This window comes from Lissotriton vulgaris, chromosome 12, assembly GCF_964263255.1.
Source record: "Lissotriton vulgaris chromosome 12, aLisVul1.2, whole genome shotgun sequence".
NCBI classification, from domain to species: domain Eukaryota; kingdom Metazoa; phylum Chordata; class Amphibia; order Caudata; family Salamandridae; genus Lissotriton; species Lissotriton vulgaris.
Genome location: NC_141700.1, coordinates 714,020,862 through 714,047,091, shown reverse-complemented (window position 1 = coordinate 714,047,091; position 26,230 = coordinate 714,020,862). Strand labels below are relative to the sequence as shown.

General features: G+C 42.2%; 1 protein-coding gene across 3 annotated transcripts in view; it reads left to right on the top strand.

Annotated features, from left to right (window-relative positions):
* LOC147678093 (hydroperoxide isomerase ALOXE3-like) overlaps positions 1-26,230 on the top strand; it is a 227,913-nt gene that overhangs the window by 23,601 nt on the left and 178,082 nt on the right. Inside the window, exons 2-3 of one of the 3 annotated variants that reach the window (XM_086946568.1) lie at positions 5,743-5,947; positions 23,303-23,305. In XM_086946568.1, coding sequence (XP_086802694.1) covers positions 5,743-5,947; positions 23,303-23,305 — 208 coding nt within the window. Of the gene's footprint in view, positions 1-5,742; positions 5,975-23,302; positions 23,306-26,230 lie in introns of all 3 variants that reach the window. The other 2 variants (XM_086946569.1, XM_086946567.1) reach the window with 2 other exon arrangements.

The window sequence follows — 26,230 nt, the reverse complement described above, 5'->3', positions numbered from 1 at the left end:
GCTCTACCATAATCCATCCAATATATTCCACCCAAGTCTACCAAATCCATTGCACTGCCCTCTTTCCCAATCTATCCCACTCTACTCCAAACTACCCCAATATGTCCCACTCCATTTTACTGAGCTTCAATCTACCCCGATATACCTTTTTTCTATCTTTCCTAAAGTAATCTATCCCAATCTACTCTACCCCAATCTACTTTGCTCCCCTCCAATCTACCCTACAACAACCCAATCCACCCCACACCACTCCAATCTATCCCACCCCAACCTACCCCACTCCACTCAAATCTACCCCATTCCATTCCATTCTCCATTATAATCCACCCAATCTACACTCTTCCGATCTACCCCAATCCATCCCACTTCACTCGAATCTACCACAATGTATCCCACTCCAATCTACCCGATTTACCCTTCTGCTATCTACCCCAGTCTACTCCACTCCAATCTATCCCACTCCAATCTACTTAACTCCAATCTACCCACTCCAATCTACCCCACTCTACTCTACCCCAATCCAATCAAACACAATACACCTCACACAACCCCATTCTACCCCCACTCCACTCTACCCCATCCCACTCTACTCCAATTGACCCCACCCCAATAACTTTTAGCCATGTTGAACAATAGTCACACTGGTGTAGAACGTGGCTAAAACACATTCCTAATCCCAATAGCTCTTGAATAGGTGATACCTATTGGCTGTGACGAGCTGGTTTTCTTAGGTATCAGTCTGACTCATACAGGACTTACAATGGTTTTTAAAAGGCAAACTAGTCAAAGATTATTGAATATTCCTAAACAAATTAAACTAAGTTATTACTGCTTTCCTTAAATTAAGAGGAACCTTTGCTTGCACCTATCCCAAAAATACACACCATAACTTGCCTGATGTGCCATGTTCAGTACAATTATCCGACGGCACAGAGGGACAACGAAAACATGATGGAATGTGTAAGTTAATGTGTGTTGTGTGCGTTGCTGACCATTACTGGGGCATTTCAAAGGTTTAGGGCGTCTTAGCCACAATTATAACACAGTTTTTAAAGTGTAGTTTCATTTATTTATATATAAATGTATTTTTCAATTAAGCTATTTGCTAATTTTTATACAATTACCTGTATATGTATACATTTTTTTGGGAATAAATCCCCTTAAGCCCCTTTTATTTGATTAATTAAATAGCAGGGGATATTTCCAGTCTTTTCTAAACTGTTTTTCTTTTGCAAGGAGAGGAAATACAAACATATTTTTCTTTATTTAATGTGGGGTAAGCCTCCAAACCCCTGTTTTCCGTGAGAGGGAGAAACCTCTGACCACATACATTTTTTTTGTATTCAAATCATTTTTATTTGAAAAATAGAAGGAAGACAATACAATACAATAAGGTGCAAAAAATACAGTAAAATACAATAAGTGCAATTCACTCAATACAAGACACTGATTATATTAAAAGCAAAGCAATAGCAAACAGAAAAGAAAGTAAAACATGTGATGATCAATACATATACATATACGGTTGCATATTCATCGTATATCTCTGCCTAGGTTCTCAACTCGGTGGCATCTGAGAACGACTCACGGTATAGGACAGGGACAAGGGCTTGCAGCATTCGTGGGTTGCCTTTACCTGCATAGTCTACGAAGGGTCGAACGAAAAGGAGGAAGCATCAAGCGATTTCCACAATGTTTTATGAGACACGCCCTGGGGACGAGTGTAGGGCTGGATTATCGGCCCCTCTCAAAAAGGACAACCAATCTTGCCACATTTTGAATGACACTTCAGAGGCGTTTTTCCACTTGCATAACACTACTTTGCATGCCAGAGTGAGTAGAAGATCAAGGAGCTGGCGATCAACAGCATTAGAAAAGTTCGGGTCCAGTACTCCCAGCAGAACATAGACAAACTCCCTTACAGGTTTGATACAGAAAATATGTTCAATGCAATCAAAAATTCTATCCCAATATTTCTTAAAGGAGGGGCAATTAAAAATCATGTGGGCCAAGTCCCCCACTCCTGCATCACAATTCCAGCACTTGGGGTTATCCCTTAGATGAAGTCTAAAGAGCTTCTCTGGTGTCCAATAAGTTCTGTTGATTAACATGAATTTAGTTTGAGATAATATAGGAGAGACCTTGCTCCTAAATGCAGTAGTATGTATTATACCCCAATCTAAAGTCATACCCGTTGTGTTGGACTCTTCTTCCCATCTTATCTCATTTCGTCTGTGTGTTTTCTGGGGGAGGGGGAGGAGTATTTTGTAGACCTTCGAGACAAAATTACCTGCCTTATTGATACGTGGGATAGAACTCCAAAGCCATGGAACAGAGGGTGTCAAGGAGCAAGCAGACAGGAGTGCTTTTAGTTTCAGGAATTCGTAAAAGTCTATTGTTGTGAGGGCGTGTGTGGCTTGGACTGTAGAGAACGGTAGAGGGTAATTTCCTTCGAAGAGATCGCTTACCATATTGATACCTTTAGCGGACCAGTGTTTCCACTGAAGAGGTACCCCATTAATCTTCAGTGATGGGTTATGCCAAAGGGCTATGGAAGTAGACTTTTTGAGCTTTAGACCTTTGTGGTTCAACTGATCAAGTCTCAGGAGCGCCCTTCTTGTGTTTAGTAAGATATACTTTGAATGGGGTAGGTGCGCGAGGTCCATGGTGAGTAGGGCCGAGAGTGGAATAGTGCCCATGATGGCTTTTTCGATATCCATCCATAGGGTATATTCTGATTCCTCGTTTAGCCAGTGGGCGCCCTGTTTGTATAGGAACGCTGTTTGGTAGTGTCTGAAGTTTGGTAGACCCAGGCCGCCTCTTTCTTTAGCTAGCCATAGCTTTTTAATTGATACCCTGGGTTTCTTCCCTTGCCACAGAAACGTACCAAACAGCTTCTCTACTTTATGTATAAAGTCGCAGAGACGGTCATTGGTAGCATACTTGCCAGGTAATTTACCAGAGGTGTTACCATCATCTTCAGGGTCTCAGCCCTACCCCACCAAGATAAGTATTTGGGAGACTGGCCATCAAGTAGTTTGTTTATTTTAGTCAGGAGTATATTCTCATTAATTCGTACCATGGGAATTAGGTCGCTCTCAAAGTCCCAAATATTTAAAGCAGCCTGGCTGCCACGTTAAGCCGGAATCTCCTATGATGTCCTTACCTCCTATATTGTTGAGTAGTTTGACTTCTGTCTTGTCTTTGTTTAGTTTGTAGCCAGATACCTTAGAGAACTCCTCGATAGTAGTGAGGAGGGCCGGTATAGCCTCATCCGCCTTCTCTGAGACAACCAGTACATCATCTGCGTATGCCGTTAGTTTAATAATACAGTCATTGAAAGGAATTCCTGATATGTTTTTGTTGTGTCTAATATGATATAGGAATGGTTCGATAGCCAACAAGAACAGTGAAGGAGAAAGGGGGCATCCCTGCCTCGTTCCTTGGTGTAGGCGGAACGGTGACGAGAATGACCCTCCTGCCCTGACTCTCGCTACAGGGGAGAAATAGAGAGACATGATCATCCTTATAAGTGACGATCCCAAGTTAAATTTATTTAATACAGCTTCCAAGTATGCCCAATCTACTTTATCGAATGCTTTTTCAGCATCCAGTGTTATTGTTGCTGAAGGAGTGGGTAGGAGCTTCGCTTTTTCTAGCACATGTGCCAGAGTCCTGGTGTTGTCGCTGGACAACCTATTCTTCAGAAACCCCGCTTGGGATGGGTGAATGAGTTTTGGCAGGATTTTCTGGAGGCGTGCCGCTAGAATGGAGGCAAACAGTTTACAGTCTAGATTAATGAGTGAAATAGGCCTATAGTTCTTGGGTAGTGTAGGGTCTTTTCCTTCTTTAGGAAGGACCGCAATGATAGCTTCTGATAGTGTTCCTTTCGTTTCTCCTGTTTCACTGATCTCCTCGAACCTGTGAATGAATGGTTGTGTAACTACCGGGGAGAAACATTTCTAAAATCTTGCGGAGAATCCATCGGGTCCGGGGGCTTTCCCGCATTTTAGTGATTTTATGGCATTCTGAACTTCCAGGCACGTAATTGGACTTTATGTCTGCCTGGTCTTCCAAGGAGAGAGACGGTAGCCTGCATTCTCCCAAATAGTCTTTGATCTTATCGACTTCTACGTCTGTGTTCCTGGCATAGAGGTGTTCATAGAGGTCTTTAAAAAGATCTGCGATTTTTGTCGGGTCGGATTGAGCTACACCAAGTTGGTCAATGATCAAGTTTATCGTGTTTTTCTGTATTTTGAATTTAAGGTAAGCTGCAAGGCTTTTCCCTGCTTTGTTCGACTCGCAAAACTTGAACCTTTTCCATCTGTCCAGCCACACACCAGCCCTCTCACTCACTATTTTATTGTGGCAGTTCACCTTGTTCCATTCATACTCCTCTTGCCCGATTGGAAATAACTTAGCTAATCATTGAGTCTCCTTAAATCGGTTCACCTACTATTTTGTGGTTTCAGTTACGTGGGTTTCATCAGGACAAGTCTATATCACTTACATTCTAGAACCATTGGTGAGAAACCCCTCCTGATAATCATCCAGCTGTGTACTTTCGATCTACCTTCTCGGGCAACTTGGACTGTGGTTTTTGTCCGGAGCTCCAATTTTACAGCATCTTCCGCGTGATTCGGCAATATACATGCTGCATTAGTTTACTTCATTAGCCTTGAAAAAGTCCTTGTACTAATTCATAGTACGGACAAAACACGTGTCGGCTGTCGTTTTATCATTTAGAAAACCACTTTTAAGAATCAGTAAAAGGAAAAGATGATATAAAACATGAACTCTATTCATCTATTTGTCCTGTACATCATGAGAATTTGTTGACCTCACCTGGATTTACTGTTGTCTAGACTTTACATTGCATTAGTCTTGTAGATACTTGCATTGTAGGATTGTGCTCTCTTGGCCATTTTTGCCTATATGTTTGTTTGTCAATCCTTTGGCTTGGTAAGTTGTGTTCCTTCCTGGTAGTGGGGATATTGGTCCATGTAGCACTCCATCTTTGATATTGAGAAAGATCCTATTGACTGTCCAGGACTATTTCTGACTTTACTAATATTAGTGTATGTGCGTTTTTTTCCAACTTTTTGGAAACACCACTTCCGTTCTTTGTATACATCTTTATTTTCTTTCCAGGGAAAATCCCTGCTATCCAGTTGCTGAATTGCTTTTATTAGAACCTGTTGCATCATTAGTTTGGACACAGGACACCTTAAGACAATTGGGGCAAATAGAATTTTGATTCGTCAAAGTCATTCAAAACATTCTTATGATTCTTCTGTTCTGAATTGTTGTTAACATCTTATTTAGTCTTGTAAAGCGCTCTTATAACCTAACGGGTCACGTTTGCACTCTATAAAGCACTAAACAAATAAAATAAAAAAAACGACATGAGAGTGGCAACCGACATTGCAAAACAATATTTTGGGAATTAGGTTTTGAGATGTAAGAGGAATTTTTCCATGGTTGGGTAATCTAACAGCACGATTTGGAGATGATGTCTCTTGTAATCGTAAAAATGTTTTTTAATTGTTTGCCCTTGGGAACAATTAGGAGAAAAAGTTATTGGTTTGCTGATCTTTTTGTTATCTATTGTAACATTAGAATAGTTGGATAGAGGAAACTAAGCAATGTAATTCTTGTTTATATTTAAATGTCCTGGTGGCAGGTATATCTAAATAGAAAACTGTACAGTAAAATAATGTTGCTGGTGTTCTTGGTTTTCAGACCGACGTGTACCACATCCGGGAAAAAAAGGACTTGGGGGATATCAAACTCATCCGCCTTCACAAAGAGCCCTTTTCCTTCTTCCCTGAGGACAGCTGGTTCTGCAACCAAGTCACTGTGGAATCTCCTGCAGGAAAGATCTACCACTTCCCCTGCTACCGCTGGATCGAGGGATACCTCACCGTGGAGCTCCCTGAAGGGACAGGTAGAGCACTACTTAAATTAGAACATAGCTTCCAATTAACAAATTTGATGTATTACTCACAACCTGTGACATTTTTCAATTTTTGAATTTTTAGTTTATCTTGCATGCTACTCTGCCTTTGGCAAAGCCTTAATAATGTAGGTATATTATATAAGCACGAAAATAGTAACACTGAATAAAAAGCACCTAAGTAGTATCAGGTGCATAAATATGCCCTTAAAGTCATAAAAAATAAATATAAAAAAGGTGTAGTTAAAAGAAATACATAACAGTTTTAAACTACTTTCGAAACGTTAAAAACAAAAGTATGCAATAGCCTCTGTTACACCGGTTTGTTCTAAAGTTTGCTGGCATTATTTCTTTCACTTTTTATATGATGAGCAGGAGATCATTCTTTGGTTCTTTGCTACCTTTTTGAAATCTCAAAATTAGCCGCTACTTGAACAGATCCTGATAATTGGGATAGAACAAGACACAATTAAACGTTAATCTCAGGAGTCAAGCTTTTGAAGATACAATGGAGCATGAACATTCAATACCATCACATAAAAGGGTTCTTTGCATCACATGTAAAACCCCCTCATCCCCAACCTCGAAGCAATTAAAAGTCAGCTTTCATTAGGGTGCACCTCGTTGAGGTATGACGCCTCTGGCATAGCCAGTCAATGGAATGTCTCCAGTGTACAGGCAGCTGCATTAAAGTATGCTTCATATATCATGGTCCTAATTCAATTACTTGAGCAATATGACAAAACTATATCAACAAATGTGCTTGTTATAGGGCTGGTGTTGCTTTCAGGCATTTCAGATAATCAGTGAGGGTTTCAGAGGTTTCCATCTTTATAATGGACTAGCAGCCCATCCCAACCTTGTCCGGGAGCAATCAGGCTTCCCCTACCCCCACCTGCCCCGACATTGGCAAGCAGCCCGTGCCCCTGCCCGCCCCGTCCCCCACCTACCCCGACCCCAGCCTGCCCCGACATTGCCTTTCCTCAGCCGATCTGTTTTCCCGCCTGGCCCGACCCCTGCCTGGCCTGAGTCAATGGAGGTCGGACAGTACTACCTGCAAAATGTTCCACCCGTCACCTTGTTAGTCCCTGTCCCCCGCCTGCCCCGACCCCCGCCTGCCCTGACATTGCCTTTCCTCAGCTGATCTGTGTTGTTGTAACTCCCCGTCCCCCGCCTGGCCAACACCCACCTGCCCCGACATTGTCCCCGGAGCCTTACCTCAGCCGCCGCTCCATAGTTCACCACTCCTTGCCGCTCTGCTCCTCACCGCCTGTGTTGTTGTAACTCCCCGTCCCCCGCCTGGCCCGACACCCGCCTGCCCCGACATTGTCCCCGGAGCCTTACCTCAACTGCCGCTCCTCAGTTCACCGCTCCTCGCCGCTCTGCTCCTCACCGCCTGTCCGCCGCGGCTCCTTCCCCGCGGCATGTCCGCCTCTCCGCTGCTCGTACCGCCGCTGGCCTGTCCACTGCTCCTCAGGTCACCGCTCCTCCCCCGTGCCATGTCCGCCGCTCATCGGACGCCACTCCTCCCAGTGCTCCTGACGTGAGCCCGCACGTCGCGGCCGGCGCTACTTTGGAGGGACTACTTTTTTTTTAATATAAGTTTTGTAAATAACGTTTATTTTTTAAATATATATAGCCTATGTCCTTCTGCTTGCCCTGACGTTTTTAAACATGTATTGGGTGTTTGGATTGGTGGTGTACTTTTCGAGTTTACCTGGCTCAAAGGACACAGTTCTCTCTTTATAATAGTAGTATAGATTGTTGCCATCTCTGTTTTTCAAAGGTATTGTCAGAGTACTATGGTGCTATGTCACTGGCTCCAAAGAATCAATTTTCAGAAGTTGACGACTAGATTAGTTTAAAAAGTCCCAAAGTTGAACTCTGTACAAGGTTCTGGCAACAGCCCAAGCAGGGTAAGGCAAAACCTTGAAAGCTTTGCAAGGCTGTACTCTCAAAAGTATCTGTTAAAAAATATAACCTGCCAGTGCTCAATGAACACAGGGATTGTGTTTTAATAGGGACAATTTCAATAGCCCTTTCTGGCAGCAAATACCTGGATTCTGCTAGTCTCGCCCTCTGCTATTCATCACACTAGGCCTCCTGACATCTGTGCCCTCTCTCTTCTCCCCTGCTCCACCCCAGGGGTTAAGCTACACCTAGGAGTAATTCAGTCACAAAAAGAAAAGTTCTGAGAGCCAAATTCAACCCACTCCTCTCAAATATGCCAGACGTTACTAACTTAGTGTAACCTCTGCCCACCTTAGTAGGGAGAGTTTATTGTGTTTTCCATCTTGAATGCACTTTTGTGGTGTAGGCTGCATTTCTTAAAAGTAAATATGTCATTTTATTTATTTATTTATTTATTGAGTTTTATATGGTGCTTGCACATTGAAGTCAACAAGGTGTTTTTCTAAATTCAAAGCTGATCTTATCTACACATTACATACATTAATAAACTATTGCACTCAAAGGAGCCAAAAATAGGGAGATGTTAGTTTGCATTGCCTAGTCTCAAAAGGCTCTATCTCAATCAATCAATCAAAGACATTTATAGAGCGCACTACTTACCCGGAGGGTCTCAAGGCGCTTATCTCCATTGGGCATTTTGACTTTGTTACTTAAACTCCTTATAAATTGCATTGAGTGTTCATTTTTTGATGTAATCTTGGAATTTTACTCTCAGATCAAATAAAGTGTCAAAGTTACCTGGAAAGTGACCCTTAAAGGCTTGTGAACAGGTTTGCTGTCTGAGCTCTACTCTTTTTTAATGTAGACATGGATGACACCACCATTAATCTTGAGAAGCCAGTTCGAAGACCTCTTCCACCAGACAATATACCTTTTCTTCTCTATGCTTATTGTTCCATACTCCTATTGCCTACAGAAGGAGGCTTATAAGCCTAGACGCCCAAGACAAGTATTGCATTGTGTGGTCCTTAAAACTAAACCTAGGAAAAACATTGGTCTTTCAGAATGAAGAATAGTATGAGTATGCACACTACGAACTAGATATGTATATCAAAGAATAACTTTTACTTAATCAAAGAACTTTACAAAAGCCATGGAAGTCCTTTAGAAAGTAATTCATGCACGTTGTTATAAAAACAAAATCCCATTATAAAAATATGGTTAGTACTTCATGGTATCCTCATTGGGCCAGCCCTCCTATATGGCAGTGAAGGCCAGGGACTCAGGAGTTTAAGCTTCACAGAACCCCAGTAGAAATACACATTTACCATTTATACACTGATTCTTGTGATATACTGAAAGTTAACATTTATACAGAAAATAACTTGGCTGATATCTCACACGAAATCTGTGAAAATTTCAAGTGTCATCTAATAAAATATGGCTATGTGTTTTTCCACTTCAAATCATAAAACACACCAGAAATGTGAAAACTCAGAGCATACACCACTTTAAGACTGGCATTAAGAACTGAAGGAAAAACAAACCTTGACATCAATGGATATGGGGCACATTATTGAAATGAGGGGACAGCATTGCACTGCACATACCGAGAACAGAAAATACTAATCGTAAACTCTCACTCGACATAGTGTAGGTGTGTCTAGGTTGGAAATGGAGATGCACAAAGTTGGGAGGAGATAAAAATAAGAAGCAATGCAACGTCATGATGAACTGACAGGATGAACCCCTGTGGCATATGTACAAGGGAATGGCAGAGCGTGGAGTTAGCAACTAAATTCTAACACCACACTCTGCCATTCTGAAAATGGCAGGATGAACCGTATTTTCACAGATACAGCACATCCCTGTATTTTCTCTACCACTGGAGCTAAATTAAGCTGCCAAGACCAAGTGAAGACACCCTTTCACAATAGTGTAAGGGTGCCTGCGTTGCGGGAATGATTGTCTATATGCCAAAAGGTGCCCCTTCCTGCATATAAACAATGACAATTGGTAATTTTAAACTTCTGTATGTGCTTGCAATATGCAACACACATAGAAGTTGCAAATTGTCATTTTTGTAATGCTTGTGATTGTTTATGTGCAAGAAGGGACACCTTCCTGCATATAAATAATGGTGTTTCGCTGTTTCTATCTGTGCTGCACAATACAGCACACATAGAGAGAGAAAAAAATCGAAGAGAAAACAAGCATTTATCCTCTTTTCACCATGTTAAGACAAGGTTTTCCCTGGTCTTAATTTTGGTGCTGCCTCCTGTTTATGCCACCCTTGTAAATAGGGGCATATTCAAAATCAATGGGTGTTGCGGTGGAGTGCCCTCTGCAACACCAATTGCCCAACCCTTTCATGCAAAGTATAGCCTGAAAGGTTGCCTTATTTACAAGGCGGTACAAAAAGGGGTGATGATGGACGGAGCATCTGAATCATACTCACACCCAGTCAAAAGATCTGGGTTGAATCCATCACCGTGCTTTAGCCCACTCTGCCCCCCCAGTTCAGACATGGCTATATGCAAATCAGTCTGACCCTGTGCCTTATGGGAACAGTCCAGCCCAAACTGCCAAGCCATGTCTTCCCTGGACCGGAAACAAGCTTCCGAGGACCGGTTTCTGGCATTCCAGCCGTCTTCAGACCGGCTTGCTTGAATCCAGTGGCAAAGTGAGCAAGTGACTCACGTCTGAGCATACCCTGCCACACTTATGGTGGCCAAAAGTGGTACAAAAAGGGGGCTGAGTGAGCTAAAGAATGGTGATGGATTAAACCCAGATCAGTTGATTGATTTGCTCAAACGCTCCGTCCATCATCCCTTTTTGTATTGCTTTGTTCGCCCTAAGTTGGCAGGGTATGCTCAGACGTGAGTCCCTTGCTCCCTTGGCCACTGGATTCAAGATAGCCTGGCTGATTAGGATTATGAATCCGAAACCGGTCCCAGGATGCTTTTTTCTGGTCCAGGGAAGACATGGCTTGGCAGTTCGGGTTGGACTGTTCCCATGAGGCACAGGGTCAGACTGATTTACATATGGCCATGTTGAACTGGGGTGGCTGAGTGAGCTAAAGAATGGTGATGGATTAAACCCAGATCAGTTGACTGGGGGTGAGTGCTTGATTTGCTCAAACGCTCCGTCCATCATCCCCTTTTGTATCGCTTTGTTCGCCCTAAGTTGGCAGGGTATGCTCAGACGTGAGACCCTTGCTCACTTGGCCACTGGATTCAAGATAGCCTGGCTGATGAGGATTATGAATCCGAAACCGGTCCCAGGTTGCTTTTTTCTGGTCCAGGGAAGACATGGCTTGGCAGTTCGGGTTGGACTGTTCCCATGAGGCACAGGGTCAGACTGATTTGCATATGGCCATGTCTGAACTGGGGTGGCTGAGTGAGCTAAAGAATGGTGATGGATTAAACCCAGATCAGTTGACTGGGGGTGAGTGCTTGATTTGCTCAAACGCTCCGTCCATCATCCCCTTTTGTATCGCTTTGTTCGCCCTAAGTTGGCAGGGTATGCTCAGACGTGGGTCCCTTGCTCACTTGGCCACTGGATTCAAGATAGACTGGCTGATGAGGATTATGAATCCGAAACCGGTCCCAGGATGCTTTTTTCTGGTCCAGGGAAGACATGGTGTGGCAGTTCGGGTTGGACTGTTCCCATGAGGCACAGGGTCAGACTGATTTGCATATGGCCATGTCTGAACTGGGGTGGCTGAGTGAGCTAAAGAATGGTGATGGATTAAACCCAGATCAGTTGACTGGGGGTGAGTGCTTGATTTGCTCAAATGCTCCGTCCATCATCCCCTTTTGTATCGCTTTGTTCGCCCTAAGTTGGCAGGGTATGCTCAGACGTGAGTCCCTTGCTCACTTGGCCACTGGATTCAAGATAGCCTGGCTGATGAGGATTATGAATCCGAAACCGGTCCCAGGATGCTTTTTTCTGGTCCAGGGAAGACATGGCTTGGCAGTTCGGGTTGGACTGTTCCCATGAGGCTCAGGGTCAGACTGATTTACATATGGCCATGTCTGAACTGGGGTGGCTAAGTGAGCTAAGGAATGGTGATGGATTAAACCCAGATAAGTTGACTGGGGGTGAGTGCTTGATTTGCTCAAACGCTCCGTCCATTATCCCCTTTTGTATCGCTTTGTTCGCCCTAAGTTGGCAGGGTATGCTCAGACGTGAGACCCTTGCTCACTTGGCCACTGGATTCAAGATAGCCTGGCTGATGAGGATTATGAATCCGAAACCGGTCCCAGGTTGCTTTTTTCTGGTCCAGGGAAGACATGGCTTGGCAGTTCGGGTTGGACTGTTCCCATGAGGCACAGGGTCAGACTGATTTGCATATGGCCATGTCTGAACTGGGGTGGCTGAGTGAGCTAAAGAATGGTGATGGATTAAACCCAGATCAGTTGACTGGGGGTGAGTGCTTGATTTGCTCAAACGCTCCGTCCATCATCCCCTTTTGTATCGCTTTGTTCGCCCTAAGTTGGCAGGGTATGCTCAGACGTGAGTCCCTTGCTCACTTGGCCACTGGATTCAAGATAGCCTGGCTGATGAGGATTATGAATCCGAAACCGGTCCCAGGATGCTTTTTTCTGGTCCAGGGAAGACATGGCTTGGCAGTTCAGGTTGGACTGTTCCCATGAGGCACAGGGTCAGACTGATTTGCATATGGCCATGTCTAAACTGGGGTGGCTGAGTGAGCTAAAGAATGGTGATGGATTAAACCCAGATTAGTTGACTGGGGGTGAGTGCTTGATTTGCTCAAACGCTCCGTCCATCATCCCCTTTTGTATCGCTTTATTTACAAGGCAGCATTAAGCCACGTTAAGTGGCTTAACGCCACCTTGTAAATATGTGACGCCTTATCGCCAAAGGAACATCGTTAATAGGGAAATTCCTGTTGTGATAGGGTCTTGTAAAAGACCCTATCGGTCTCCTCTCACTTTCTTTTCTACTCTACCAACTATGTAGAAAATCAAGAGGCACTACTTCATGTGTTTTTAAATTACCAACCTAGTTTTGAAGCCAACTGTTGTGACCAGAGTAGAGCTTATTTTTGTTTTTGGGAGTTGTCTAAAGCGCATACTCATCCAGCTAGTATCCAAGCGCTTTAGATGAGCACGAGTTGTATTACAAAGATATTCATTTTGTTGGGCACCGGGAGACTAAGTGATTTGCCCAGAATCACAGGATGTTGAGCTTCCAGCCGAGATACAAACATCCAGCTTGGCGGTTGACCGCTCTAGCCTCTAGCCATTAGGCCACATCCTCTCAGTTTTATTCTCCCTTCTATAACCCACAATGCAGGAGCAGAAAAATACAGAAAACTGCCCCATCTGTCACCTGCCAATAGTGACTCATTACGGTGCTTAATTATTTTTCATACTACTGATTCGTTTTAGACTAATTTGGCATTAACCAAAGAAATGCTTTTCTTACATTTTTAAGGTAATTCTAATGCACATTGCAATATTTTGTCCCCATCATTAACATGTTCAACGTAACTGTAACAATGATAAATGGCAAGGTTGAATCAAAATTACAAAAGGCTTGACTTTTTAGTTGTATCTCATAGCTAAACTGTTTATTTAACTGATAAGGAAGTCTGTGGTTTTCTATAGAAGGATATATATATTTTTTCATTTTCCTTCTGAAATCCTTCCAGCCATCGGAGGTTGCCACAGTATTCCCTCCTCTTGGTACATTTAGAGCATGTGTACAAAAGGTAATTTAGAAGTACTGCATTTACACTCTAATACATTTATAAATAAGCATTGAGTGACTGTCTATCCCATGGTTAATAGCTAACACCTACACACCAATCTTATATGCCATACCCTGTAGACCATCAATTGCATACGACCGCTAGAGTATTGATTTTAAAATCTTTGTTACAGCTCCCGCATGACTTGTTATGTTATGTTATGTTACAGTGTTTTTGTATAGCGCAAATCACCACTGGTCTCTAAGCGCTTGATAGTGGCTCCCGTTATTCCAGAACTAATACTAGATGGTGTGTTAGGTGCAACCAGAGTCCAAGGCAGGACTTTATGGGCATTAGGTAAAAATTGGCTTAACCTTTTTGTTTTTGTTCTATGCGATAATTCATACGAATAATATTATATTAATTTGTCTTATTTTCCTAAGTACCAAGAAAACGATTTAACTTGAAAGGAAACACCTAAACCTATAGCATGTCCTTCAGTCAAGGCCATGAGGAATCATGTCCTTCACTATCTCTGGAGACTTTTTTTGTGTTTTCGATAGTTGATTAATCTTAAGGAAGCCTAATAGCCCTGAATGGAAAGGCTGCATCTGATGTGCAAAATATACAATATATGTTATGATTTTTGGCTTGGCTATTGTAGCAGGGAGAAAGAGTCCAGTATCTAAGGACTTATTAAGATTGGCTGCAGCAGTCAACAAATTTCTTTGATGCCACAATATTGTCTTTCTGCAGTTGCTTGTGACACTTTACTATGAAGAACAGATGAACTCTACAGTCAATCAAAAACACTGAAAAATGTATCCTGTCATTTCACATCAAATTTTTTTATTGGAAGTTCATTTTCAAACCAATATGTGAAAGTGAGTGAATGAGTGCCTGGGCTAAATGTTTGGAAGAAGAACCACAGAAGTTGTGAATATGTTAAGTTCTTCAAAACAATGCCAACAGACGGTGTCTCAGGAAACCCTAAATGGTGTCAAATGAAATGCATTCTGTTCTGGTGGCTCACCTGGAACACTAAACACCTAAAAGTCATTACATGTTCCCCTTTGGAACCTGTGAAAGCAAATGTCCTGATCCCTCTGTGTGGTGGGTGTTTGCATAATGTATGGTTCTGGTCTGAAGCTATGTGACTTCTGGAGTAGGAGTCAGGTAGTCAGTATGACACTGACTGCATACAGGTTTGATGTGACTAAGGAATCTACAACCACTCTTGGGTAGGACTTGGTCACTCAAATCAAGACCTCTCTCCCACTCATGTTTAGGGGACCAGCATTCAGTCCTTCAGTTGGTTGAGGTGAAAGGCAATGGCATGTGGTAAACAAGAGGCACAGATCAGACTGGACCATAGAAGATAAAATGAAAGGAGTGAAACATACATTCTGTCTTTGCACTTAGTCCTCTGTTTTTTAATATCTTCTTCACTCCTTTGGCAGATGTGGTTGAATCCTAGGGGGTCAGAGTGATCTCTTGACACTCAGCTTGTGTTTTCTTTTAGAGATCACTCTGACTGCAGCTTGACCAATTTTCGTCACTGCCTCATTAACATCTCCTCTTGGATGACTTCCAACAATCTAAAACTTAACACGGACAAGACTGAAGTCTTTTTCTTCAATCAGAATTCTCCACTCTCCTCCACACTGTGGTGGCCTACGGAGTTAAACCCCCCACCGGTTCCAGTTCAAGCAGCTCGTAATTTGGGTTTCCAATATGACAACGCTTTATCTTGTAAACCCATATCAACAAAGTTACTGCAGCCCGCTTTGGTATGATCAGGAAAATGTTCCCTTTCCTCCCCCTTGATTCTCGCGGGACCTTTAGACATGCTTTAATCACTTCTCATCTTGATTATTCCAATAGTCTGTACGTTGCAGTCCCAGCTTACCTGATCAAACGGCTGCAGATTGTGCAGAACGCTGCTGCCAGGCTGATCTGTAACATCCCTTACCGCCATTCGATCACTCCGTACCTGATGAAGCTTCACTGGCTGCCAGTGACTTGTCATATTCAATTCAAAGCATTGGTCTTTGCTTTCGGGGCCCTTAATGGCCTTCGCCCGGTCTACCTGAGAAATAGGCTCAAACCTATCCACTCTACCAGAGCGCTCAGATCCAATAATCTCCGCCTTCTCGCTACCCCGCGCTTTCGCCGTTCCAGAATGGGGGACAGAGCCTTTGCTGTAGGGACGGCTAAACTCTGGAACAGCCTCCCACTTGACCTTAGGTTTACTTTATCATGGTGCTTATCACAGATTCATGCTGTGGCATTCCATTACCAAAGCCATATCAAGCAAATTACTCCTACCTATTGAGTGTGCAAAACATTCTGTTTGCTCGTATTCCCAGCGTGGGATAGAGTAATTCCCAATTCAAACCACAGACCAGAATTAATCATGGCAACACATAAGGGGTTAGCTTCTATCCATGCTGGTATGCTGGCTATACTTTCACTACTACAGCAATGCTATTGGTGGTTAGATCTATATAAATTGACTAAAGACTATGTCCTTAAATGAGACATTTGTTAACAAATAAAAGTATCTACCATGGCATGTTCAATACAGACACCCCTCTCAATTTCTAACAAGACTCCCGCCTGTTTATATCTGGATCATTGTGAACCGTTTAAACGTGTTGGCTCATTTGAATACATTCTGTTAGAGGTGGATTCATGCTCTCAAATCATATGGGTATGGCCACAGCTGACGCTTAAACTGTTATGAAAGATTTGCAAGTCTTCATCGGGACATATGTAGTAGCTGCATCCCATTCAGACCAGGGCCCTGCATTTGCCTCTGAGGCTTGCGAGCTGCTTTGGGTACCTTGGGTGTGGCTGTGCACTAGTCTGCCCACTAGCATCCTGAGGGAAATTCGATAGTGGAGATGAAAAATGTTGACTTAAAGCAGTCTTTAACAGCTAAAATATTAGGTTCAGGTCATAGTTGCATCCACCACATGTATGGGGTCCTGAGAGGATTAAACAATCTGCAATGAAGATCCTTAGGTGGGTGAACTCTCTATGAATTCCTATTTGGGGTCCAGATATTGTTCCATGATCTCGACAATCCTAGCACAGTGGCGATAAAGATGCCTTTTGATATCAATGAATGTTTGGCTGTGTCACAGATCTGAAAGAGATCCAGGACAAGCAATTGAACAAGCTTGATAAATTATCTGCCACTAGAGAAGTGAATGTGCAACCAGCAACTCCTGGCTGGATTCCAAAGATCTGGTCCGAGAGAAGATTGTGGGCAGGAAGTTGTTCGACCCATCTTACAGAGTGTTTTGTACTGGTACTGGCAGTTGAAGATACCAGAACTGTACTTTTACTACCCTTTCTGGTTGTAAAAACAAGCAATTTATGTTGATTGACCTGATCAAACCAAACTATGTCGCCAGTCCTTCCATGGTAGGTTAAGAGGACACCTTGTTAGTAACCTGCCTCCTCTCCCTACCAGACAGGAAATCCCTTAGAAAGCATTAACCAACACAGAGTTTTCTGTTACCCAACAGGGGATATCTGACACTAAAGTATTGCTACTTCCAGTTACATCTAACAACACAAATCAAACACTGTATGCAGATTCACAATTTTCAACACCATACGCCAACAATAAAGTTGTTTATTACGATCCACCATTGGAGTTACTTACCAGTTCTACACCACCACGTGAGGTCACTGATTTTTCACAGACTGTCCCTGGCTATTTTGCCAACATTGAACACTTTTTCTTGTGTTCTTCAGACCCACAATTGTATTTAACTTGTGCATTCATTAATTTGGCTAAAAGGGACATATTTTGTTCCACCTTGGATTTCATTTAGCTGATTTACATTTTCATTTGGTTAGGTGACAGTATTCTTTTTTGCTTTTAAATGTATATTATCTCCCAGAATGCTCTGTATTTGAACTGGTAATCGAGGTATTGAAACCTCACTCTTCGTTCACACAAAGTGCAAAGAGACCTGTTCCTTGTGAAGATTTCAGCGTTTCCTGTAATTCGAATTGTTTGAGATAAGGTACGATTTGACATTATTGGTACTACAGAGATTTTGAAAATACAGTATGAATTCAAAATAACGCTTAATTATGTTATCCCCCTTTTACAGCATCTCTGAGGATTGGGATATTAATAATGTAAGATATGTGCTTACTCTGCTAGACCATTTTACTGTATCTGAAAGTGAAGACCGGAATAGTGTAAGACCCAATTATGAAAAACTGTTTTGTTACCATCACTAAGCGCACTATTACCTACACAGAGCTAGTACTCCACATGCAGTATTTAATGATATACAATGGGAACACTGTCCTACACCACCTTTGAGTAACTCAAAACCATACCCACAGAAGTTTGCATATTTTTCTAGCAGCAACCCCATAGATCCAGAGTGTTATTATTATACATTTCTCCCTTCCCCAGCAAGAACAAATATGCTGACCGAAACAAAATTCATTTATTCACCCCCTTTATTCCCCAGTTGTTAATACAAGGGTACAGCTTTTAGAAAGACAATACTGATTTAAAATCTGCTTGAGGAACAAAAGACTGGCATGTTGAAGGTAATGAGGCTTTGGTTAGAGCATATCTAATACCAAAACAAATTATTTTCCTGAACAAAATCGTACAACAGACTTCCTGCATTGGCTTGGCCATGATAAAGGATTTGAATACACCAAATGTTCCCACATGTGCACGTGTGCAGTATTTGAAAATTGGCAACAATTCACAAACTAAACAGAGGAAACTCTTAAAAGTATGCTAAGGAATGTTACATGTAATTCTTCATATTCCAGTCCATAGAGGTGGCTATTTACTAATGGCTGTCATGCACGTGTTTTGAACAACCTAAAGGGTTTTAGAGTAAACAGTCCACATTCACGTTATATGCAAACACATTACTCAGAAGTAGTAAGATCATACAGTGTGGTAAAGTCATGACTTAAAGGGTTCCAATTTAGACAATGTGAAAGAACACATGTTTCTCCTTTAAGGAGACATAGATTTACAGGATGTTTTTGTTAGGTCCAATAAACCCATGTCATAAATGCTTTTTTTGTATGCCTTGTTCAATGGGTTGTGGAAGGTGTCATAGCAGTAAGCTGCTGAGCTGATACATGAGGTTGACAGAGTGAATTTAGAAAAGGCTCTAGCAGTAGTTGACAATGGTATCACTACTTTATCAACTAGAATTTATTCTGTGAGTAGCATTGTGTTGTCAGCTATTGACATCATACAGAGTGACATATCCACTTTACAGCTTGGTCCAAGTCAGCTTGGATCTACCATGCTATTAAGCTGGACTTTACAGACTCTGAGGAATAGTCTCTTGCCGTTGAAGAACTCAAACATAACTAATTTATTTCTGCCATACAATGTAACACAAGAACAGAAAATAAAGGCAAAGGACACAACATACACAATGTTAAACATAGAACATCTAGAGAACTTTCCATTCACTGCGGCAGAAACACCCTCAGCTGAATGGATAATTTATGGATTTATTTTTCTGCTAATTTCAACATTCCACTTTAGGTCTTGTTTAAAACACTTCTAGGTGGGTAAGTATGAAGCATTAGGGGAGATAGTTGGATATGAGATATGGGTTCTACTTTTCAATTACAGGTGTAGAAATGGGGAAACTGAGCTTTTTTTTATCGGTCCAGACTGCAAAAACACTTTCAGCCATTATTTGGATTGCAAGGAGGTCTCACTTAATGGAGCCTGTAATGCTAGAAAGGCAAACTTATCTTGTTATTTGACTGATTCTCGTACAACTGTGATTCGTTCTGCATTTAGATTACTTTCCAATGGAAGTTGTTTGATGTTGAATGACTAAGGTTGCTTTGGGATGAGACCAGGAGTGTCTTCTATGGTGACAGTTTCCAAGCTTTTTACCTTTTGTACAAATGTTCTTTTACCCACAGGTTGATACAGTTAGAGAAATTATGATACAGTGTTCAATTCCTATTTTTAATGTGAACATTGATAGTCTGAGCATACTGAAAGGCTTATTGTTTCAGAAGGAAGTTTCTTTAACATCTGCAAAAGAGATGTTTGATCTGCAAGTTGCAAGATCTTCTTCTGAAATGCAATTGCTACTACGCACTAACCTCCCACAGCACTTCGGAGAACTTGTGCACCAAATATTTAATTCTTCAAATACTGCAGTAGTTTGTTAGCTCTTTCCAGGTTGTTTTCAAAGTAATTCCATCATTCATACACTCCTTGTTTTTTTCATTGTCTTTGGAGGCATTAAGTTTAATCTATTTTTAATTGTATGATCCTGAGTCTATTTTTCCAGCTCCGCAAAGGATGTTCCGCCACCTGGCCAAATGGGCTAAAGTGTCATGAATGCATGATACAGTATTTTGGAGTGCCCTTACTTGAGGAACTGAATGACAACTGTTTTTTGTCCTTTCGAGCCCTATGGTTACTTTGCGTACAGCCTGTGTTGCTCTGTTTGCTCTGCACTTTTGAATGTGCCTTGGATTTATGCCGTGGAATGCAATTGGTCCAATCTATGGCTTTGGAATTGCTAATGGGTCCATTAGGAATACATTTGCAAAGATCTCCTGCTTGATTGCAGTTGCTGCAAAATGCATACTTTGAGCCTTCTTTGGATGCTACCGCTCCTAGATTTTTGGATATTGGCTTATCGACTGTGGATGCACTACCGCTTGTCACACCTGCAATGCCTGCTGATTTGGATTTATATGACCATGTTTGTTTTTTGGGATTAGTGAGTGGGATGCCAATAGAAACATTGTCTGCGGAAGCTTGAAACAACATTGCTTCTATAGACTCGCAGACCATTTAAACATTCATGCATTATGAACTATTATAATTCTGCAACGTTTTAATTAAAATCGATTTTTATTATGCAGATATAATTTGTGCATTTTTAAAATTGGTGTTTATTGCAACTTGACTTTCTGTATTCTTTGTCATTAAAGTGAAGACATTATTTTTTAGACTTTTAGATTTCATTAGCAATTGAATATTTTAAGATTTAATATAGATGTTTTTAGTCACTTTATAGACAAGGGGGGGTGTTTTTTTAGATTTTTTATTGATAAAGTTTTATATAGCGCGAACATGATACCTAGAGATATCAGAGCGCTTCACAATTATGGATGGTCAAGTTTAGGCAGGCGTCAAATACATATTTATTTTATTTATTTTGAAAGTTTTATATAGCGCGAACAAGATCTTTGCAGATATCAGAGCGCTTTACAGAGGAGGGGAGCATGTATACGCAGATACATCAATCATGTTAACAGTACATTGAAGTGATATCATAAAACAATCAAGTAAGTCAATTTCAAAGTAAAAAAAAAAAAATACAAGGGTTCGAACAAGTAGTACAGATGAGTATCGAGTCTTTGTAGTTTTTCCCCAATAGTGGTTCAAGTGTATTTAGCCATGAGGATTGCTTTTACTTCTCTCTTGAAAAGTATGGTAGAGGTGAGGAGCCTTGTTTCAGGGGGGAGCGAGTTCCAAATCCTGGGAGCCATTCCTGAGAAAGAGCGTTTATAGGTTTTTTCCTTGCGGAATCTTTTAGGCTTTAGCAAAAGATTGTTTGTGCCTCTAGTGTTTCTGGAGCCTCCAGAAATCGTCAGCTTCTGAGCGCGATATCTAGGTGAGCTCAGGTGGACAGCCTTGTGGGTCAAACAAGCGATTTTCAGGTGTATTCTGGCTTCAAACGGCAGCCAGTTCAGTGATTTGAAGTCAGGGGAAATGTGCGAGTGTTTTTTTGATCCAGTGATAAGTCTCGCTGCGGCGTTTAGAGAGGCTCTTATGGGTGCCGTAGTAGCTAGGGGGAGACCGCAGAGGGCGGTGCTGCCGTATTCTATTTGAGGTATGACTAGTGATTGTACCGCAGTTTGGAAGTCTTTGGCTGGAAGGAAAGGTTTAAGTTTCCTAAGGGTGTTGATTTGATAGTTTGCTCCCTTAGTTGCTTTGTTGATGTGTTCCTGCATGCTGAGATTGGTGTCAAGTGTTATGCCCAAAGATTTCGCTGAGTCCACGATGGTGGGTTGAACATTGAGTGCCGTTAGGTCTTTAAGCCACATTTGTGCGGTAGTGATCTTCGCGGGAGGTGAGATCAGGAGGAACTCTGTTTTAAGGGCATTGAGTTTGAGATGATTAGCGGCCAACCAAGATTGGGTGCTTCTGATCGTCGAGTTCAAGAGCGTGATGTCTTTGGGTGATTGTAGTTTGAGATAGAGTTGGGTGTCATCAGCATACATGTGGAAGTGTACATTAGATTCTTGCAGCAAGGTGGTGAGAGGTTCCATAACTAGGTTGAACAAAGTTGGGGATAGGGAGGATCCTTGTGGTACGCCTAGCGATACAGGTCTTGGTGCGGACATCAAGTTGTTGCTCTTGAATTTCTGCGACCTGTTATGCAGAAAGGAAGTGAACCATTTGAGCACAGTTCCAGATCCATATCAAAGGAAACAGTTACAAAGGGTGCAACACATCATCACAGTAGTTGAAAAAATATATATATCGGGACTAGGAGGGGACGAAAAGATTAGGTAAGTGGATATAATATATCAATACAATGGATGAGGGTATAGGTCCAGTATCTTCAAGCAAATGATCGGAGCCCAATAAGGGTAAGAACGTGCACATAAGGAATCGTTTTACTTCAATTTTGAAGGTAACCGTGGAGGTGAGTCTGCGAATTTCAAGAGGGAGAGAGTTCCAGAGCCGTGGAGGGGAGCCCGAGAAAGCTCTTTGACAAGTTCTCTTTTTTTGAAATATCTATGGTTTCAGAAGCAAGGTGTTAGCACTTATTGAGGGTCTACCACCTCCAGATAGTTCTAGCTTTTGGCATAGGTACTTGGGGGGGGTTGAGATGGAGATCTTAGTGAGTCAGGCAGGTGAACTTTAGCTGTATTCTTGCTTAAAAAGGCAGCCAATTTAGAGATTTTGGGACTGGAGAAATGTGAGCAGATCTTTTAGTGTCCGTGATCAGTCAGGCCGTCGCATTCATTACAGCTTTAAGTGGGGCCAAGGTATATTTCGGGAGGCCACATAGTGTAGCACTGCCATAGTGTAGCCTCTGTAAAACCAGCGATTGAACGACCTGCTTGACATCAGCTTGTGGGAGGAAAGGTTTGAGAGTCCTGAGTAGTCTCATCTGGTGATTTGCTCCCTTGCAAACCTTACTAATGTGGTTCTTCAAATTTAAGTGTTTGTCCAGGGTGATTCTGAGCGATTTGGCTGAATCTATGATGACAGGGGGCAGTTGAAAGCAGTGAGATGGTTCCTCCAAAGGTCTACCTTGGGGGTATGATTCGGAGGAGAAATGAGTAAGAATTCAGTTTTGGAAGTGTTGAGTAGGAAGTGGTTCTCAGTTAGCCAGTTTTGAGTGTTCATGAGGGTAGTGTTGAGTGATGTGAGATTGTCAGGGGAGAGAAATTTTCAGGTAAAGTTGCGTGTCATCTGCGTACATGTGGAAGAGAATGTTCATTGAGTTTAGTGCATTTGCAAATGGTTCCAAGAATAGGTTAAATAGTATGGGGAATAAGGCGGACCCTTGTGGGACACCCATGGATACAGGCATGGGCTGGGATAGGGAGTGATTCAATATTATTCTTTGGGATCTCTGGTGGAATAAGGACGAGAACTATTGCAGCACCAGACCATTGAGGCCCATCCTGTGTTCCAGAACTGATAGCAGGTTGTCATGATTTACAGTGTCAAATGCAGTGGAAAGGTCAAGCAGGATCAGGAGGCAGGATTCGTTGTGGTCGAGCATTTTTAGAATGTCATCGAAAACATGAATGAGAGCCGTTTCAGTGCTGTGTCCGCTCCAAAAGCCAGATTGGTGATGGTCTAGGAGTTGGAAATTTTCAATGTGAGCACAAACTTGAGATTGGACACATTTTTCAAGGAATTTGGCCAAAGTAGTGATGTTGGAGATAGAGTGAAAGTTGTTAAGGTCTGCACTATCTTTACATTTTTTTTTAAGATAGGGGAAACCTGAGCTGCTTTTAGGCAGTCAGGGATCATACCTTGAGACAGAGAGGCATTGACAATCTTTGTCCAGAGGGGGGTGAGGACTTCCTTGAGTTCTTTGAAGACATATGGTGGTAGTGGGTCATTAAAGTGATTGGGATGGGTTGATATTCTGAAAATCTTGTTGATGTCTCTTTCGCTAAAAGGGGTGAAAGTGTCCCAAGAGGCACTGTTTTTGGTGCTCAGACTAACTGGATCAGGCTGTTCAGCGGGGGATGGCGGTGCGCAAGGCAATAGGATGGTAAGGAGGCCTTTTTAGATTCCAGCTTGATATTGATGAGTCTCGATTTCTCAGAGAAAATCGTAGCTAAAGAGTCGCAAGAGGGGGGGCTGTGTCCTGCGTCAGACTGAGTGGGTGCATCACACGATTGTTGTAAGGGTGTTATAAGGTTACTAGGCTGTTTGCACAAACACTTCCATTTTGCATGTTCAAGTTGACATCTTTGTAAACTGTGACGTTTAGCACACATTTGCTTGCACGCCCAAATGAGATTGAGTACTCAGGAAAGGTTTGCTTACAAATACATTTCCTAATAGGCCCATTTTCATTACTTAGAACATTCTGTCCAAGGAGTGGGTTCACTGTGTAAATTGTCATCCTTTATTGTTGTCTGTATGGCGATAGCTCCGGGTGGCTAGAATCAACAATGGCAACTGGACCAGAGCTCTGGCACAGAACACATGGGTCCCGTTTTATTATATAAACTGCATGAAGCCTTTGTTTGGCAGAAGAGTATTTTGTTGGATTGTTGCAGTAGCCCTATGCTTGAATTCTGGCACAGCAGAATCTCATCACCATCCTGAGAGGGGTGGCGGCCTGTTCTACACCAGACTGGCTACCAGATGATGCATGCACATAAGTGAATTGGGAGTTAGACCACTCTAAGATATCTGGCAGAATCCCATCCACCCTATGCCCTCAAGATTAGACAGTGCTAGGGAGGAGTAAAATTATATGTATTCATATAATCAGTACAAAAATTATAATGGCTGAATTATCCATCTTCTTCACCCCTCTTGTAACGCTGGTTACTATGCTTTGTGTTTCTTCTTTTAATAAGTGCAGCACATGTGGAGAAGTGTGGCTCACTGGTTAGAGGAGGCAGATCCTGATGCAGAGGTCAGACCCGGGACCAGGGTTCAATTCCCGACGCGGCAGGGTCTTGAGCTCAAAATGTCCACGGACTCGATAATTCTCGCCTCGGTGCCTACTCGAATCATGGGTTCACACTCTGCAACTCTGGGTAATAGCTTGCTTAATCTCCACTACGGCCCTACCGCGATGGGATGCCTGGTCTTCACCTTGGGGATGCCCAGTAGGGGTTATCTCGCAGGGAAAGCCAGGACGGGTTCCCAAAGCAAGCGCTAAGAGACCTGTCGGTGATTTGGCGCTATATAAATCGAAATTAACATAACATAACATGTATTTTGCACAAGAATCCAACTGCTCCAATATAATGTCTAGAATGACAATGTGTGTATTTCTTGTGTCTCCCTTTAGACATGCCTGAGTTGACAACAAGTAGATCTGTTTCCACTTTTTCCTAGGGCGAAATTAAGGGTGTCATGCTCTGAGTTTGCAGATACCATCAGGTACCCTGAGAGGTTTAGGGGTACAGATGGCACAGTGTGAGCTATAAACACAAGGAGAGGGGTGACACAGGTATTTGTGACAGTGTCTGTCTTGCTTGTATCCGAGTCAAGTGAGTGTAATGCACCTAGGTAAATCGGTGCTTGCTTCACAATTTCTCAGACAGTAAACTTTCTCTGAGATGGTGTGAAAAATGAAACTATTTACATATATATATATATATATATACATATACGGAAGTCTGTTTTTGGGGCATGCTGGTAAAAACATATCACAAAGTGCATGTAGTGTGAACAATGCCCTCACATTCCCGTATCCGTACTAACAATAGCATGCAGTGTTACACTAATTCCCAATTTTTTTTATGTGCTAAGTTAGTGAATATAGAATTCCTTGGTTAGGGTCAGATTTCAAAAGCGTATCAGGGCGAAATACGTAGATATGTAGTGCATTCTCACCTTAGTTTGTGCAGAAATCAAGTAAAGTCTCCTTGCCCTGAGTGTCTGTAGCAGGTATGGCATGTATTGCAGTACCTCAGGTAAGAAAAGTAAATCTTTCTTGGCGCTTGAAATAGCATCCAGCAGAATTACTGACTGCGGTATTCCCTGGTAAGTGGGAAGTCAGACTTGTAATGCTCTAATGATATCTCTAATGTGTTGGCATGTGTAACACTTTCTATCTTCCCCTGATTACTGGGAATTAAGAGCTAAAGGCACCACTAAATAAATGTGTATAGAAAATTACCTTTTTCCTTTGGTGATGTATATTTGTAGCATATGTATCATGAAGTTATGTCTAAAGCATCTGCAACTTGTCCAGAATCATTTCCCTCTACCCCACCTGTTCAGTGCACGTGAAGTTCATAAGTAAAAAAAACGATACAGTGCAAAAGGTCTTATCCATGGACATGGTTACAGCAGAATGTTGTCACGAACAAAAAGGTAGGGATCCCTCTGTCACAGGCACGAGACATAGTCCCTTCCTTTCCTCCTGAAA